At 38.9% G+C, this 17,089-nt stretch overlaps 1 protein-coding gene across 1 annotated transcript in view; it reads right to left on the bottom strand.

Annotated features, from left to right (window-relative positions):
- The window catches only part of LOC5516737 (collagen alpha-1(I) chain), a 39,866-nt gene that overhangs the window by 15,184 nt on the left and 7,593 nt on the right, over nt 1-17,089 (bottom strand). The window contains exons 13-47 of the mRNA XM_048731237.1: nt 16,680-16,733; nt 16,560-16,613; nt 16,253-16,297; nt 15,750-15,803; nt 15,431-15,475; nt 15,277-15,330; nt 14,861-14,905; nt 14,611-14,664; nt 14,235-14,279; nt 14,076-14,129; nt 10,156-10,200; nt 9,060-9,113; nt 8,794-8,847; nt 8,388-8,441; nt 8,230-8,283; nt 8,093-8,146; nt 7,646-7,690; nt 6,825-6,878; nt 6,469-6,513; nt 6,342-6,395; nt 5,920-5,973; nt 5,797-5,850; nt 5,569-5,622; nt 5,431-5,484; nt 5,264-5,308; nt 5,048-5,092; nt 4,306-4,359; nt 3,807-3,860; nt 3,322-3,375; nt 3,198-3,251; nt 2,306-2,359; nt 1,952-2,005; nt 1,324-1,377; nt 778-831; nt 133-186 (exon numbers count right to left, since the gene is read on the bottom strand). Coding sequence (XP_048587194.1) covers nt 133-186; nt 778-831; nt 1,324-1,377; nt 1,952-2,005; nt 2,306-2,359; nt 3,198-3,251; nt 3,322-3,375; nt 3,807-3,860; nt 4,306-4,359; nt 5,048-5,092; nt 5,264-5,308; nt 5,431-5,484; nt 5,569-5,622; nt 5,797-5,850; nt 5,920-5,973; nt 6,342-6,395; nt 6,469-6,513; nt 6,825-6,878; nt 7,646-7,690; nt 8,093-8,146; nt 8,230-8,283; nt 8,388-8,441; nt 8,794-8,847; nt 9,060-9,113; nt 10,156-10,200; nt 14,076-14,129; nt 14,235-14,279; nt 14,611-14,664; nt 14,861-14,905; nt 15,277-15,330; nt 15,431-15,475; nt 15,750-15,803; nt 16,253-16,297; nt 16,560-16,613; nt 16,680-16,733 — 1,809 coding nt within the window. The remainder of the gene's footprint in view (nt 1-132; nt 187-777; nt 832-1,323; nt 1,378-1,951; nt 2,006-2,305; nt 2,360-3,197; nt 3,252-3,321; nt 3,376-3,806; nt 3,861-4,305; nt 4,360-5,047; nt 5,093-5,263; nt 5,309-5,430; nt 5,485-5,568; nt 5,623-5,796; nt 5,851-5,919; nt 5,974-6,341; nt 6,396-6,468; nt 6,514-6,824; nt 6,879-7,645; nt 7,691-8,092; nt 8,147-8,229; nt 8,284-8,387; nt 8,442-8,793; nt 8,848-9,059; nt 9,114-10,155; nt 10,201-14,075; nt 14,130-14,234; nt 14,280-14,610; nt 14,665-14,860; nt 14,906-15,276; nt 15,331-15,430; nt 15,476-15,749; nt 15,804-16,252; nt 16,298-16,559; nt 16,614-16,679; nt 16,734-17,089) is intronic.

The raw sequence follows: 17,089 nt of genomic DNA, 5'->3' as shown, positions 1-17,089 counted from the left end.
AGAAATAGAAATTTAATTGATTGTAGGCGGTAAATGAAATAAAGATCAGGGCCTGTTAAATCAATGGCTGTGGTTAAACCTTACAAATGAATTTTCAGGAAGTGCGTGACAAATCGTGATAAATTGCGTTACCTGTTCTCCTTGACTGCCAGCAAGGCCAGCAGGACCATCAGGACCCATCTCACCCTGCAACGACAAACCACGTGACCTTAGAAACACACTTCTTGCCACATAAGCAAGGCATCCCAAAAGAGACTGGTGACTATGACGCCTCGCGAAATGCTGCAAACAGCGCCAGGCTGAAATTGTCATAACGCTTTTTAGAATACTTTATTCGCAGCCTCGCATGCTATTACTACGCTACCATACCGCTTTGAATTCTTTTTTTCTTACTTTTTCTTTATTTTTGTTTCGATAACTTTGGTGTGTACGGAGTTTTTCGCTTTTAATATAAAGGAATGCAGGCATAGCAGGAAGTACGCAAGGGCAACTTGAAGCTTGAGAAATCTAGCACGGAAATTGATCCTTTATTTTCAATTCCAAATGAATGGCAGTAACTCAAGTAATTAAGATGACAAATAAATAAATCAAAGCCCGTAGTAAGTAGTATACAGGGAACGTTTGAAAGTTGTAGATACTCAGCGTATCTAATTGTGGCAAGGTTAACCATTTTCTATTTAACCTTCCTAAAAAAAACTCGTTTTGATACATAGTTAACTTGAACAAGTTCTGGTAATATAACACAAGCACATCATAAGTTTTGGAAGTCTAACCTACCCTCTCACCGGCCGGTCCAAGCTTGCCTCTGGGTCCACGGGCACCCGGTTCCCCCTGTCAATAAAATGAAGAAAGTATTTATACTTGCCACATAGACCAACCAATATAAATAATATAAGATATATGTTTCGACCACCAAGCATACCATACCATATGAGCAATAAATATATGAAAAAAATGTTGATTATTTCTACATCGCAAACATCGCGAGGTAACTGACTTTACTCGTCACATAAGGCAACAGCTATAACTCTCGAATTTCAATCAATTATACAATTGATAAATAATGGTCAGCTCTTTGTTGTCGAATACTGTCGTAGTAGAGAGCTCGATTTACAGACACCTTTTCAAATCCTCGTTTTGACTTCTCCGATAAACACTATATTTAAATATCATTCCCAATAATGATAAGATGTACTGAACCTTTTTCCTGCTACTGAGACTCTCTCTGGCCTTTTGTATTTGTTTTCTTGAGCCCTTTCTTTTAAAAATTGAATATTTATTTTAAAGCATGTGCTGCTGATTTTGACGTCAGTAAATACTCACAGCAGCGCCGTCGGGACCAGGTGTACCGGGTTGGCCGGTCTGACCCACAGGGCCCTGTGAATAATACACACACATTATAGTCACATATAATCACGAGACCTGTGAATAATACACACACATTGTAGTCACATAAAAACACAATGCCTTTCAATAATACACACACATTATAGTGAAATATAAACACGAGACCTGTCAATAATACACACACATTATAGTCACATATTATCACGAGTCCCGTGAATAATACACACACATTGTCAATAATACACACATTATAGTGAAATATAAACACGAGACCTGTCAATAATTCACACACATTATAGTCACATATAATCACGAGACCTGTCATTTTCACACATGATATAGTATTTATAGTATTTTATGTGCATCACATAAACATGGTCTTCTAGAGGTTCGAGGTAGAAGCTCGCTGAACAGAAACGTGAAGAACAAATTGGTCCACAATATTTCAACGTTCTTGTAGATGCCACCCCTGCGCTCACAACCCCCATCATCACGAAGAAACAAACAATGGGATTATGCGACTCGTATTGCGTGACGACGGGCCATAGTTCGTGGACATCATGTCACGCGTCACGCAATATGGGATTGGCTCACGTATCCTTACCCGTCCGCCTCTGGCGCCGTTACGACCAGCAGGCCCTTGGGCGCCTTGCATGCCCTAACAAGAAATTTAAAGGATCTCCATAAGCCACTCCTTTGAAATTGTTTCATTAAAAAATAGCAATATATATTTGAAGAAAGCTTGGAAATAACCGTGGAGCACGGGGCAAGTGTGATAATTCATAAATGATATTTGATTCATTTAAATATTGACAAAAAAATTTGATTGAAATTATATTATATATCCATCATTTATAGGCTTACTTAAATCTGCATAAATTTCAAATACGGGGATTTTGGTATTCATATGCTATCCATGATGCAAAGCGGGTTACACGCTGTATCGCGTGGTACTTACGGCGTTGCCCTTGGGCCCAGGCTCTCCCTGTCTGCCGGCGTTTCCATCGACACCCTTCGAGCAACACATTATGTTATCTTACAAAACAAAGATAAGCCAAGGATAATGTAAAAAAAATAAAACTTTCGTCGTCACAAAAGGTGCAATAAATTCAATAGCCTACTTGCAGACGTCTACGTCAGAGTTTTTTGCGCACACCTAGGCGACGCGACGATTCGCGACCGCCATTTCATTTTTAAGACAACCCCTCCCCTTTTCTCTTTTCCAGCCACCTCGCGTCAAAATGAGGCCACGCGAAATTCGCTAAGTACACGCCTGCGAGAAGGCAATGAATTGGATACTGGTATTGGTAATTCTTTGGTGACTGGACGAAATTTTAGTCATTTTCTATTAGTTTATTCCCAGACGAGTAATGAACAAATTTGGCTAAAATCGTGAGGCTCTTTTTTCCAGAAGCTTATAAAATATAATGGTGGTCTAAGACGATGACGCCAACAACAATCACAACAGAGACGACGACTACGACAATGACAACGATACTGAAAACTGCGTTAGCGCATGGCGCATTATTCAAAACTGCTAGCAATAAAAAATGCTAAACGTAATGATACGAAAAAGATAAAGAAATAGGTAAGAACATTATTTCTAAATCAGCTGTTACACTTCGTGAGAGATGAAAAAGGCAACCGTCCACTTCCTCGGTAGACGATTTTTACCTCATTATTTGGTAACGACTGAAATATGATAAACCTAATAGGGCAGGATGCATTTACGGGCTGCTATTGAACTTAATACATTCTGTTGTTTATGCTTTCGTCATGATTACCGTCTTCGCCTTAAGGTGCCAATAACGAATGTAGGATGAATGTTTTTTGTTAGAGGGGGATCTTACGTTAGGTCCGGGGGGGCCTGGTGGTCCGGGCTGGCCTGCTTCGCCCTCGGGGCCCTGGCGAAATACAACAACATGAATCAATAACATTGTGGTATGAATCATAGCGCATAAGAAGCACGCTTACCATTTCGCCCTTGGGACCGCTGACCCCATTCGCGCCTGCCTCACCTTCTGGTCCCTAGAAATAAAAGAAACAAAATAAGCACGGTTTTAGTAGTGGTAAAGTACTGTGCAGTGAACACTTTGGAAAAACATTTGGAAAACATTTTCGACATTTCTAAAACATTTTCGACATTCGGAAAACATTTTCGACATTTGTAAAACATTTTCGACATTCGGAAAACATTTTTGACGGTCAACGGATTTATCAAACGCTTGAGTAGTTATATGTTTTACTATACAATAATATCCTAACAGCCTTTAGAAGTCTCAAAAATGTATCTTTTTTTCTGGATTATTTAGGATTTTCTCTGAAGAAAACAAGAACATCTGTGGAACCCACAAGTCTGTCCTGATATAACATATGCATGCTATCATAAATCGAATGTTTTTAACTATGTCGTGTTTTTCTGTACAATACAGTGAACACCATGAACATATCTTTGTTACCTGGGGTCCGGGTTCTCCGTTCTTTCCGCTTGGCCCACGTGGTCCGGCAGGACCCTGTAGTGAAGGAAAGTCAGAATTAGATGCTAATTCGGAGGACTAAAAAATCTCAAAATACGTTTATCAGTTCAGGGCTACTGTCGCCATTAAATGTACAGCATGGCTCCTATCTTTCTATTGATACCTAGGTACGATGAGGGAATGGGAACAAAGAGTCTATAATCTTTCAAAGGGGATATGACCAGAGTGCGAGGGGCATTCATGGGCCACAGTTTATTCATTTCAATCCTGCATTATTGAGGAGAGATTGAATCTAGCCCAAGGAATAATACATGCAAAATGGTTATTGTTCTGTTTTTATTTTTAGCTTGACATATTTAGAAAAATAAAGATTCAACCGTAAACGTAGAACCAAATCTGAATATGCAAATCCTAACGGAGCTCCCATTTTATATTTTTAGAAATTAAAGATAAGATCACTAGAGAGGAGAGTAAGCCGTACCATTTTTCCGTTCTTGCCTTGTGGGCCAGGAATACCACGAGTGCCAGTAGGACCCTGAAATAGTAAGAAACGGTATCACTATAACGCTAATAACCAGAACAGGTCGTATTAAAAATATGATATCATAGGCGTAGCCAGAAGGGACCTATCTTCTCCCCAGCCTTATCTAAGATCAGATACATTGGAGCTATTCCTTAATCTTCACCCACAAGAGATCCTGGATAAGGCCTAGTGTTGATGCAAAATTGTGATTTATAACTACCACCAGTAAACAAAACAAAATTATTTTTTTAAGAAAGTGTTTGGTTTTATTTAAAGATTTTATTTCTTCGTCGTTGTCTGGTGTGACGGAGGAAGTCATTTCTGATTTTTTTGTTTGACCACGTGATCTCTTAGCGCAAGTCCCCTATGGTGAGGGTCAACATGAATCTCATCCAAGCCCCACCCCGCCCAACCCCGCCCCGCCCCGCCCCGCCCCGCCCCACCCCACCACTTAGTGTGTATAGTTTTAGACGAGTGTGCATCCCTAGTGGTTTTCCTTTATTGGATTACGACTCAAGTAATATGTTCAGCTTGAAGAGACGGCCTGTTTAGTTTTGTCGCCCGTGAATACTGAACACACACAAATTCATATCCACCCTTGAAAAAGCCAGGTTTCCAATCATGTTCCTTATATATCAAGTGTTATATTCCATTTGTATCGGAGTGTGAAAGCGAAGAATAGACGCGTTTGCGCTTGTACCTGAGGTCCTGGGTTTCCTTGAGCTCCATCAGATCCAGGGGCACCCTGTGGTAAAGAGTGAAACAAGACATACATCACCGACAAATTGGTAAATAAAGTATCAGACTTTTTATATGGTTATTTCGAGACACATTTCGAACACATTATGTCTTCCAATATTTAATGAAAACAATTACAAAGCTGTTGCTGAGAAGGGCACTGTAATGAATATCTTACATCCTCGCCGTTGATTCCGTTCTTGCCATCTAAACCAGCAGGGCCCTGAAACAGACAAAACAATCATTCTGTTAATTTAAGATACTTTATAACTGTTGGCAACTTGAAAAAGGTTTTTTGGAAATCACAATTAACACATATATGTTTCAGTAATTCACGCCACGAACCTTCTCCCCGTTTGGACCAGTTGTTCCTTTCGCTCCAGCTTTCCCTTGAGCGCCCTAACGAGAATTCCAAAACAGTAACATTATTTCAAACTTTCTATCTTAAACTAATCTGAACCATCTTAAATGCAAGGATTTTACCGCTGGCCCATCTGGTCCGGCCTCGCCAGCGATGCCACGAGATCCCTTTGGTCCCTAAAACATATGAGATTATGATGGTCAGAGAATATATGGGGTAGAAGTGAAGCGGGGTAAGAGAAAAGCGGGAGAAAAAAAAATATTGATTATGGTCAGATAAAGTACGTGTCTTATTAAAAGTAAGAGGGACTGGATGAGTAAAATAAAGTGGAGGGAGGGAGTAATACATACCGGGGGTCCCCGTTGACCTTGAAGTCCGATAGGACCTTGTAAACCACCTTCTCCCTATAACAAAGAGAATGTTAACGTTAATGAGTATTAAACATTTTCGTGCTCGTTTTGAGATATTCTTACCGGGGCACCTTGGGCGCCATCTGAACCGGTCTCTCCCTGGGGGCCAGTTATTCCCTGAAACAAAAGGACAGTCAGATGTGTACAGGGGTTAGCTGATGACTTAGAAATAGATTTAACCTACTTTACTCCACTTCTAAGGAAAACAAAATGGTTCAGACCAAAATGCTCTTTGTTCAGACACAACTGAACATGCCTGTAGCCCAGCAGAATAAGAAATCGTGAAATACGACATCAATGGCGATGCCATTCCGAGGCAATAACGGCGACTATGCCGTTAATAACAAAACGTTGATAACCAGAAAATAGCACCTTCGACGTCGGAAATATTCCGTGTTTTTTCCGACGACGATACAATTCCGAGGCTTCTGCCGATGACAGTTATACGAGGCTTTACCGACAGGCTTCCGAACATGCATACTCACCCTTGCGCCTTGTAGTCCGGTGATTCCTATTGGTCCCTTGAACCCTCCAGGGCCCTGGAAAAGTTGTCAATCAAAACTGTCAATCATGTGATTGACAAAACACAAAAGAAGAATAAGACTAACTCACGGAAGGTCCTTGACTGCCAGGCGTTCCTGGATTTCCAGGGTAACCCTGAGAAAAAAAATGGAATTAAAAAAGTACAGCGGTAATTCTACTAAGCCGTTAACCTAGTCCTATTTTTTTTTGCTTTAATACTATATTAGACACCCCAATTAAGTGACCAAAGAGCGACAAAACCCCTATTCATCGGCCATTATAAAAAAAAATCAAACACAAAAATAACAGTATTTAGAAATCTTTAAAGTGACCAACCTTTTAATTAAAATTATGCGACCATTGTCTCTTTGCTGATTGTGGTCACCTAATAAGGTACCACTATAAACAAATAGTTGTTGATTTGTTATTCTATCTGTAATACTTACCTGTAAGCCAGGTCCACCCTGAAGGCCAGAGGCACCCTTTATACCACGAGGTCCCTGTGAAGGGGTTAGAAGCAATAGAGATGAGCTCAAGGTATTCCCTTAACGTTTCTTTTCTATAAAATAGCCTTAAACAGAGCACCGTGTAAAAGTGACTTCTATTATTTTATTTTCACACTGTGCTTTGTGCTTATTGTTTTAATACACTGTTGGTGTTTGTTGTATTTCTACACTGTAAGTGCTTGTTGTATTTCTACACTGTAAGTGCTTGTTGTATTTCTACACTGTAAGTGCTTGTTGTATTTCTACACTGTAAGTGCTTGTTGTATTTCTACATTTTAAGTGCTTGTTGTATTTCTACACTGTAAGTGCTTGTTGTATTTCTACACTGTAAGTGCTTGTTGTATTTCTACACTGTAAGTGCTTGTTGTATTTCTACATTTTAAGTGCTTGTTGTATTTCTACACTGTTAGTGCTTGTTGCATTTCTACATTGTAAGTGCTTGTTGCATTTCTACATTGTAAGTGCTTGTTGTATTTCTACACTGTAAGTGCTTGTTGTATTTCTACACTGTAAGTGTTTGTTGTATTTCTACACTGTAAGTGCTTGTTGTATTTCTACACTGTTAGTGCTTGTTCTGCTTCTGTGCATACTGTATACATTTAACGGATTTAAGGCACACTGGCAACAACATCTATTGAATGTGAATATACATTTTGCTGATTTGACACAAGTGATGATTGAAGCTTACGCCACAAAGACGTTTGCATATGATGCTAAGTAGAAAATCAGTAAAAAATTGGAAATTCCCGGGTAATTCTCACCCTAGGTCCGTTGGCGCCTTGTTTGCCACGAGCACCAGGAAGACCCTGAAACATGTAGAAATGGCTGATAAAAACAGCGACAATTATGGTGACGATGACGATAACGACGAAAACGATGATGATGATGGTGACGGCGATGCAGATGATTGTCATGATAATAAAGATTATCATGAGGCATAAGGATTAAGATAATGATGATGGTGTTTGTGATAAAAAAAGATGATGTTGTTTGGGGTGATGATGATGATGGTAATGATGATGATGGTGACGATAATGACTATTAACGGAGACAATAATGATAGTCATGGTGGTGGTGATGATCATGACTATGATTACAATGATGATGATGGTTATGGTGACTACTGTTGTCAATTATGGTGAAGATAATAATGACGGTGCTGTGGTCGGTTATTTATATATTATCGATATTTTATCCACAAAACAAACCTGTTCTCCGGTCTCTCCCCTCTGGCCTCGCTTCCCACGTCCACCTCCATGGCCCTGCAACAAAATGACGATGTTTTTAATTATCGCACTAAATGTTGGACAACTATTTTACCACTATTTCTGCAACTATGCCTCACCTTCGCTCCCTTAGCACCGCTCGCGCCAGAGACACCTGGTGATCCTCGATCACCCTGGGAATGATAATGGTAGTATATAATTAGTTTTCATGGGAATGTACATTAAGTCATGCTCATTTCGACAAATGGTAAAATCAAATTTTCCACAAGGATCGTACCTTGGGCCCCGCAGGTCCAGGCATACCAGCAGCTCCCTGTAAACCTCCAGGTCCCTGGAAAGATGATTATATTAAGACAAACATAAATAAGAGGAAATCAATTGGAAAGGCTAATCACCCTCTTTGCAGTTGGACTGCTGAACTAAGAACAACTGGTCGGGTGCAATTTCTATGTTGTTTTGGCCTTTTTATAAAGATGAATGAATTTAATTTAGTTGTTTTTTTTTTCGCGAGCTTTTCTTGCTTTTTTGTTAATTTGTTTGCTTGTTTGTTTGTTTGTTTGTTTACTTGCATAGAAGTAAAACATGATTGCCGCGTGATTATGATAAAAAAGAGGAATAAAAGAGGAAAAAGTATAAAGTTTCCGGTATCATAAAAGAACTGGATGCAAACAGCTAACACTTACTGGGGAACCACTCGGGCCTGTTACCCCGCGCTGGCCGTTAGCACCGTCGGGAGCCTGGGGAGAGAAAAAACTATGATATGGCAGGATAATTATCATATAGCTAGATACATGCGTTTGTGGAACCAAACTTAAGGAACCAACAGTACATCCCAGCTACAGTTGAGTTATCGAGGATGGGAAAGCGAAGATCGCTACTAACCCTAACCCCTATGCTGCATTCATGTGGTACGCTATTTTCAAATATAATCATCGTTATCTTCACTTGCCTTATCGCCTTTAGGTCCGGTAACACCTTTAAGGCCGTTCTCTCCGTTAAGGCCCTATGAAAAGAAAGACCGTTATTACATCGTCCGCGTGCTCAGCCGTCTTGGATCACGTGCACATCACGTGCGCTAAAGACAATATGAAATGGTGATGATCACCATGAGTGTGGTGCACTGTTTAATGTGACAGTTGTCATAGAGAACAGCTAGCGCCATGCACTCTGAGGCATTAGCCAGGCGAGTTCTGGTTATGGAATGTAAAGATCAGTGTTGTGTATCCGTAGCTCGCGTACTTCATATCATGTGATAGTCTCTTATAGTCACGTGGTTAGTTGTTCATTTCACGAGGAGGAAATAACAAACATTGCTAAAGTAGACAGTATTAAATGTCGTTTACATCATATGATAATAGGAACCTTAAGCAAGGACGACGACGACGGCTAGGACAACTCGATCGAAAAAGATGTTTTCGCTCGTGGCGATTTATAATAATTTAATTGCAATGGAATAAGCAAAACATTATAATCAGAGACAGATAAAAAATAAACTAAGGACATTTATTTCTGCAGCAGCGAACGTAGTTAGTGGAGTTTACAGTGCAAATGTCCGCGTCCTCAATTAATCGTAAAACTTCAATCAAATGAAAGCATTTACATACTAATGACGTACACGCTCTCCATCAAATGAAAGCATTTACATACTAATGACGTACACGCTCTCCATCAAATGAAAGCATTTACATACTAATGACGTACACGCTCTCCATCAAATGAAAGCATTTGCATACTAATGACGTACACGCTCTCCATCAAATGAAATCATTTACATACTAATGACCTACACGCTCTCCATCAAGTGAAAGCATTTACATACTAATGACCTACACGCTCTCCATCAAATGAAAGCATTTACATACTAATGACGTACACGCTCTCCATCAAATGAAAGCATTTACATACTAATGACCTACACGCTCTCCATAAAATGAAACAATTTACATACTAATGACCTACACGCTCTCCATCAAATGAAAGCATTTACATACTAATGACGTACTGGCTCTCCATCAAATGAAAGCATTTACATGCTAATGACCTACACGCTCTCCCTTGCGGCCGTCGCGTCCAGGTATGCCGTTCTGCCCCTGTGAAGGAAATCAAGACATTCGTGAGAACAAAGCCGCTTATTGACAAAGTGTGTAAAGGAATTGATAGACCACGGGCATTAGGATAGTCAGAGGTTGTTTATATCTATGTTAAGCAGGGTTTATTACATATTTATTACAGCTAGAAAAAAATATCCACTACCATCCTATCGCTGTGTATTGATCGATAACTCTTCAGCAATGGAAAATTATAATAATATAAGCTTAACCAGGGGCTCATAAGTAGGGCAATCAACTTCCCCATATTCTGGTTCTATATAGGTGTCACGGCGTTTCCTAGGATCAGGCTATTTTTAGACGCGCGGATTAGCCAATCAGATGACAGGGCGGAAAAATCGACTTTGTCTCAAGGAATCCAAAATGGCGGCCGACTAGGGGCAAAACGACGCTTGTTTTTCAAAGTCTAATACAATCGTCAAATGCCTTCTAATTTCTGAACCCTTTTAGCCACAGGGAAAGAAACATTTTCTTACTAGCCTTGGACTATTTTTTTTTTCTATAAGTGAACTTAAATGTTGCTACAAGTACATTTTCTCTTGCAAAAAATAAGTGATCATTTGTATGGGTCTCCAAATTCTCTTGGTGAAAGGCGATATTATCATTCATAAGGTTTTTGATACTGCTAGTTAACTAACAATAGTGTAAGAAGTAACATACGAAAGTTTATGTCTTTTTTTTTTGTTAAATATTTTTACTAAACGAGCTCTTCAAAGCTGGAACTGTGTTTGTATCAACACCCATGACCTGTCCTGGACTCACTGTCCTGGTCTGGTAAAAAATATCCATGTAAAAGTATACTAACATAAAAGGCAACCTCAATATGGATATTTGTGTCTTTTTGTAAATTCTATTTCCATTTAATTCAAAAATTTATACTTGTTATTTATGATCTGTTATGCATACTTTAGTCGAATTTGACTAAAGATAGAGAGGATGTGTATTAAAGTGACTATCCACTGAAGTCGTTTCTCATATGACCTCTTGGCTGACCAGAAACAGTAATACATTTTATAATCATTACAAAAAAGGCAAGGAAGGTATGAAAGCATGCATCTAATGTAAGACTTGCCACCATTATAGTCATGCACTTTCAGTCCTTGTTAAATCTTTCAGAAAAGCTCTTGTGGGGAATATTATGCTGCCACTCAAACAGTCTGTTATTTCCCTGTAATAATAACAGTCTGTTATTTCGCTGTAATAGATAATTATATGTAATGATAAGGAAAATATCCTTAAGTTTTTCTTTTAATGATAATATCTGCTTTATTCATGACTGTTTTGCTACTCAAAAAGCGTTATTGTTGACTTTTGTTTACTGTAAAATAACTTAGTTTACACAGCTCCCTATTACTACTCTTACTATGAAATATTAACTGCAGGTATTGGCCTGCCAAAATATAGTGTATTAAAAAAGCACCTCCGAATGGTGTCAACCTTTTTTTTAAAGTCTGTATTTGTTCCTAACTGTTGACACAGTCCACAAGATCCAGCAGGATAGAAGTGGTCAATTGGTTTTCTTCCTGGGCTTATTTGGCCCATTTTGTGTACATTCATTCAGCATGGTGTTAACACAACTTCTAAGAATCTGTCATTTTTTTTGGTGCAAGGCCAGATTTTACTCTTCACAGACTGAAGCAGGGCACCAACAAATCAAAGCTTGTAAATCCTGGTTATCAAAGTCATAGTATGAAATTTGTCCAATTATATATAAGACTTATAATACTTATTTGCCTTGATTCTTAACATCTTATCAAACCAGGAAATGATAGCCACAAACTGGGTAATTTGAAGCTAAGTCAAGGGAGTTGGTAGCTATAAAGGGTGAATATGTTAACCTAATGTTGTTATGGGAGGGCTTTGAAGAGCCCCATTCAAACCAAAATGGAATGTTAGAACAGCTATTACATGTGCACTAAAACAATTGAACAATTTATATTGTAACTTAAATATTAGCCCCATCTACATTGATCATGACATTTCTATATCCTTCCTCTGAATATTTGTTTCTTTGTAAATCCTTTCGGTTGGTTGGCGTACCAAAGCTTGGCCACATGAGATGCTTTCAGCACTTTACAAATCTTAGGACACTTAAAAGGACTCCAGAGTGTTACCATTGGCACGAAATGAATGGACTGATGAAATAATCATCATAATCATCACACAATTGGCACAATGATAAAGAACCATTCAGCAAACTAAGTATCACAATCCATAGAAAACCCATGTCTATATAAAAAAAAATGTTGTCAGCTAAGAAAAGATCTTATAATATTTGATACGGGGTCCAAGCACCAGGTGGTCAATGGACCTGGAGTCCATTTCTCCAAGTGATCCACAATATTTCAAGGGCTTGAAACTGTTTGAGCGTCAGCATCATTTTTCCTTCAAGAACTTTTTTGAAAGATTTTACAAGGGTCATTACTATAATGATGTCCATTACTATAATAATGTCAAGTCTTATTACAAGCCAGGATGACATATATGCATGCTTTTATACACTTCTGGCCTTTTTTGCAATGATTTTAAATCTTATTATGATTCCCGGACAGTCAAGAGGTCAGTCAAAAGAAAGTCAGATTTGAAAAAATTAAGATACCGTTAGTATGTAAGTATTCATAACAGATTATAAGTTGAAAAAGTACTTAAGTAACAAGTATTAATTTTCAAATTAAGATTTTATGGAAACAGAATTTACAAAAAAGACTCAAATGTAATTCATATTGAGGTTGCTTTTATGTTAGTATAATTTTACATGGTTATTTTTTACAATTTCTTACCAGATCAGGGAAAGTTGAGTCCAGGGTAGGTCATAAGTGTTGATATTTATGCGCATCATGACTAAATTCTTTCTTATACAAACACAATTACTTACAGTTTTGAAGAGCTGGTTTAATATAAATGTAAAACAAAAAAACAAAATATAAACTTCCGTATGTTACTTCTTACACTATTGTTAGTTAACTAGCAGTATCAAACACCTTATGAATGATTATATGGCCTCTCAGCGTTCCGAATTTATTGCTTTGCAAGAGCAAGAAAAAATGTCCTCGTAACAACGTTTGAGTCCACTAATGGTCCAAGGCCAGTAACAAAATGTTTTTTTTTTGTGACAGAAAGGATTCAGAAAAAAGAAGGCATATGACGATGTAGGAAGACTTTGAAAAGCAAGCGTCGTTTTCCCCCTTCTCGGCCGCCATTTTGGATTCCTTGAGACAAAGTCAATTTTTCCGCCCTGTCATATGATTGGCTAATCTGTGCGTCTAAAAATAGTCTGATTCTAGGAAACGCCGTGACACTTATATAACACAGATGATTGCCCCTACTTATGAACCCCTGGCTTACTCATTCGGGTAATTTACTCTGTTTCAGCCTTTTCAAAAGAAATGACCTTTTAACTTTTAATTTTCGCGTCACTTAAATTTCGCGGTTTTAAAACATTCGCGAAAATAGAGTGTCGCGAAAATTTGGATGCGCGAAGTGAGTACACAAAAAAGCCTTTGGGTAAAGTATTACCCGTTTGATATGCCTTATGGAAATACCTTGTTTATTTAGTCCTCTAATGTACATATAGTACCGTAAGGGGTCTTTATAGTTTTTTGTTTAACTAAATTTAGCCCACTCATGTTTTTGTTTCAGTCTTGATGATTATTTATTTTATTGTCCAAAACCCGCATAATCGCGATTTAAAGTTATTTTCGCGATTAGTTTTTACGAAAATCGCGACAATAAAGTGTCGCGAAATGTGGCCATCTCAAAATCGCAAAATTTTGAAGTCGCGAAAATTAAGTGTAATAAGGTATCCGGCGGCCATCGTAAAGTCAAACAATATTGTCCTCGTTTACCACTTAACGTACTTTGGGGCCAGTTTTGCCGTCAGGTCCGACTCGTCCAGTGGGCCCTCGACTGCCCTGTCAAACACCATCAACAGCAATTAGTTTGCGGTAATTAGTTCACAGTAAATATCAACAGCAATCACTTCAAGGTGAACGGCTCATATCACATGATCCACATACCTGATTACCCTTCTCTCCCATCGCCCCCTCGGCGCCTGGTGCACCCTGGGAAACAAAGACACACTGATTATTACCTGGCATAAAAACAAACATGAGCGACACACACAGGACAGTTGATTTGGGACGATGTTATTTAGAGAACAATTTAGAGAATCGATTTCATTCGATTGTTGGAAGCACCCCTATACAAAGTTTATGAAAAGTATAAGAACAATACCGAGTTGCTATAAAAATCACGAGTTGTTAGTAGAATTGCTAGTTGCTAGTAGAACCGCTAGTTGCTAGTACAACCGCTAGCTGCTAGTAGAAGCCCGATATCACTATAGTGTTATCTGCTTCACCGTTCGTTAAAACAGTTTCCTTTAATACCACGTACCGGTTGTCCGCGATCGCCGTTTGCTCCTGGAGGCCCCTGTCTTCCTGCCTCACCCTAAAAGGGAATAAAATTAAACTAGCTTATTATCATTATATAGGTACATATTTGGAAATGCCTTCAATAAAATTTTCATCATTGTATATGATATATCTCGGTTCTTCCTTAGCATCCTTAATTCGAACTTTTTCGATTCCCCTTTGATGCTTCTATTTTAACCAAAAAATGCTGATGCCATTGTGCGCATGCGTACCCGTTGTCCGGCTGGGCCTGGTTGTCCCTCTGCGCCCGCATCACCCTGCAAATAAAAGTCAGCGGTCATTTGAAAGCTACAGGATCTTAGAAAATCCCGTTTACAATGAGTGTATTACAAAAGCATTACAAATGAGTGTATTACAAATTTATTTCAAAAGTGAACATGTTTGCTCTCTCATAGATCTCAAGCGTCGTTTATTATTCTCTCCGTAAATAAATTTCTCCTTTTTACTGCATCTTTTTTGGCGTTCTATTGACACTGAAACTATTTTGAGGACTTTCAATTAATTAAGAAGCATTGCCTATTTGAAGAAATTCAACAGGTTTTAAAAGTTATCTTGGTATGTTTCGTTCGACTAGCGTTGTGTTTTGATACATCCGTAAAAACGCGAGACTGACTCAGAATGTCATTACCGTTGAGCCTCGAGGTCCCGGCATTCCTTGCGCGCCGGGTACTCCTGAGCTTCCCTAGAAGACAAAAGTCAAACAAAAGTCTAACAAATGAGTACACAAAAAAGATCAATCAAGGGAAGTTATTGAGTTATTTCTTAAAAAGGCGTAGACTTACCTTCGCGCCCGGAGCTCCCATTAATCCAGTGTTGCCGGTAGCACCCTGGAATTATAGACATTGAATGTTAGGCTAGAACCTGGGGGGAAGGGTGGGGGCACTTCCCCTTTCCAAGTAATTTAGTTAAAACCCACCTCGCCCCCCCCCCCCCCCCCCAAAAAAAAAAATAATAAACAATATGAATAAATAGAAAATCTTAAAAGACTAACAACTTTTAAGAAAATAAACTTATTCCGCCCGTTTTTCTCTGTACTGAGGCTCTTAGTGATTGTGAAAGGCAAGAAATCTTTATCTTTAAGTTTTTTTTTTTAGGAATCACCTTGGCACCCTCGGGTCCAGCCAGGCCTTGAGGGCCGCGCAGTCCTGGGAGACCCTAAAATTGAAAAGACATTACATATCAACACATGGCTGTGAGTTTTTTTATCTGAAGAAGACTGGAGGGAGCGGGAAATCTGTGATAATCTAAAACACTAGTGTCCAACAAACACGAATTCCTGGAAGTCAAACACGAATTCTTGCAAGTATACTTAAAACCTCTCGATTACACAGTTTTAGGACGATAAATAACTAAAAATACTAAAGCAGACCATACATTAAATTTGGCATGTAATATTCCATTAAGGAATTGACCCAGCGAAAACTAGATGTTTGCTCTGATAACTATATTACGATCCTTCCATTCAATAAGGTCTTTCAAGTTAATTTATATGATTGAAGCAATATGTGAGTTAGATAAGAGAGGCTTTACTTTCTAGACTCTTTTTCTAAGAGTCTGGGGCAAGCACGCGGGATACCTGTGGAATTCTACTCTTGCACACTTACGATTTGCCCAGCTGCTCCGGCTACGCCCTGGGTTCCACGGGTCCCCTGTAAACGGAACATAGACGACCATATCAATGCAAATTACACGTTTTCAGCTTTTACTTTTACGCAGATCTCTTCGGATTTCTTGTCATAATCCCGCAAAGTTTTGGATTTTGGGATCAAGTAGAAACATCGTTTACGTTCTTCAATTAATCTTATATTCCCTTAAACTCTTAGAAGGGTAAATCGTACCTTGGAAATCACATTTCTACCAACTTCACCTAATAGTCTTCAGCTAATAGTCTGATAACAGCATCGGACGCACCTTTTCTCCCGTGATGCCTTGCTGCCCCTTCTGGCCACCTTGCCCTGGTATCCCCTGTATAGATAACAAGCAATCAAATACAAAAGTACAAAGCTGCAAAAGAGGCAAGTCAGGGCTCACCCTTGGTCCTTTGATACCAGGCATGCCGAATTGCCCTTGTCCGCCACGGTCTCCCTGTGTTTCAAACAAGAAAGTTAATGGCAAATAGTGAATGAACTCCTTTTTGTATTTGTACCCTCGATCTTTTATATATACTTTTTTTTCTTTAAAGACGTTTTGCGGGTCTATAAAGCTGGTCCTATTGGCTTGCTAAAAGATTTGTCGACACGTTCACTAGTCTCATGTCTCATTTAATTTGATACCCACGTTGATTGGATAATAATTGTAGTGTTCAGCGAGAAGATGTGTTTCGCTACGAGATGTTCTTTTAATGTATGCACATTTACGTCCTAGACACGGATTCCGGCACCACATCTAGTGGTGGTTGAGGGGTATATCCTTATTTTTCTCAAAATTCTGCTACGCTCTTT

Source organism: Nematostella vectensis, chromosome 8 (assembly GCF_932526225.1).
Source record: "Nematostella vectensis chromosome 8, jaNemVect1.1, whole genome shotgun sequence".
Classification (NCBI taxonomy): domain Eukaryota; kingdom Metazoa; phylum Cnidaria; class Anthozoa; order Actiniaria; family Edwardsiidae; genus Nematostella; species Nematostella vectensis.
Note: the sequence above shows the minus strand (reverse complement) of the source record. Positions and strands in the feature narration are given on the sequence as shown.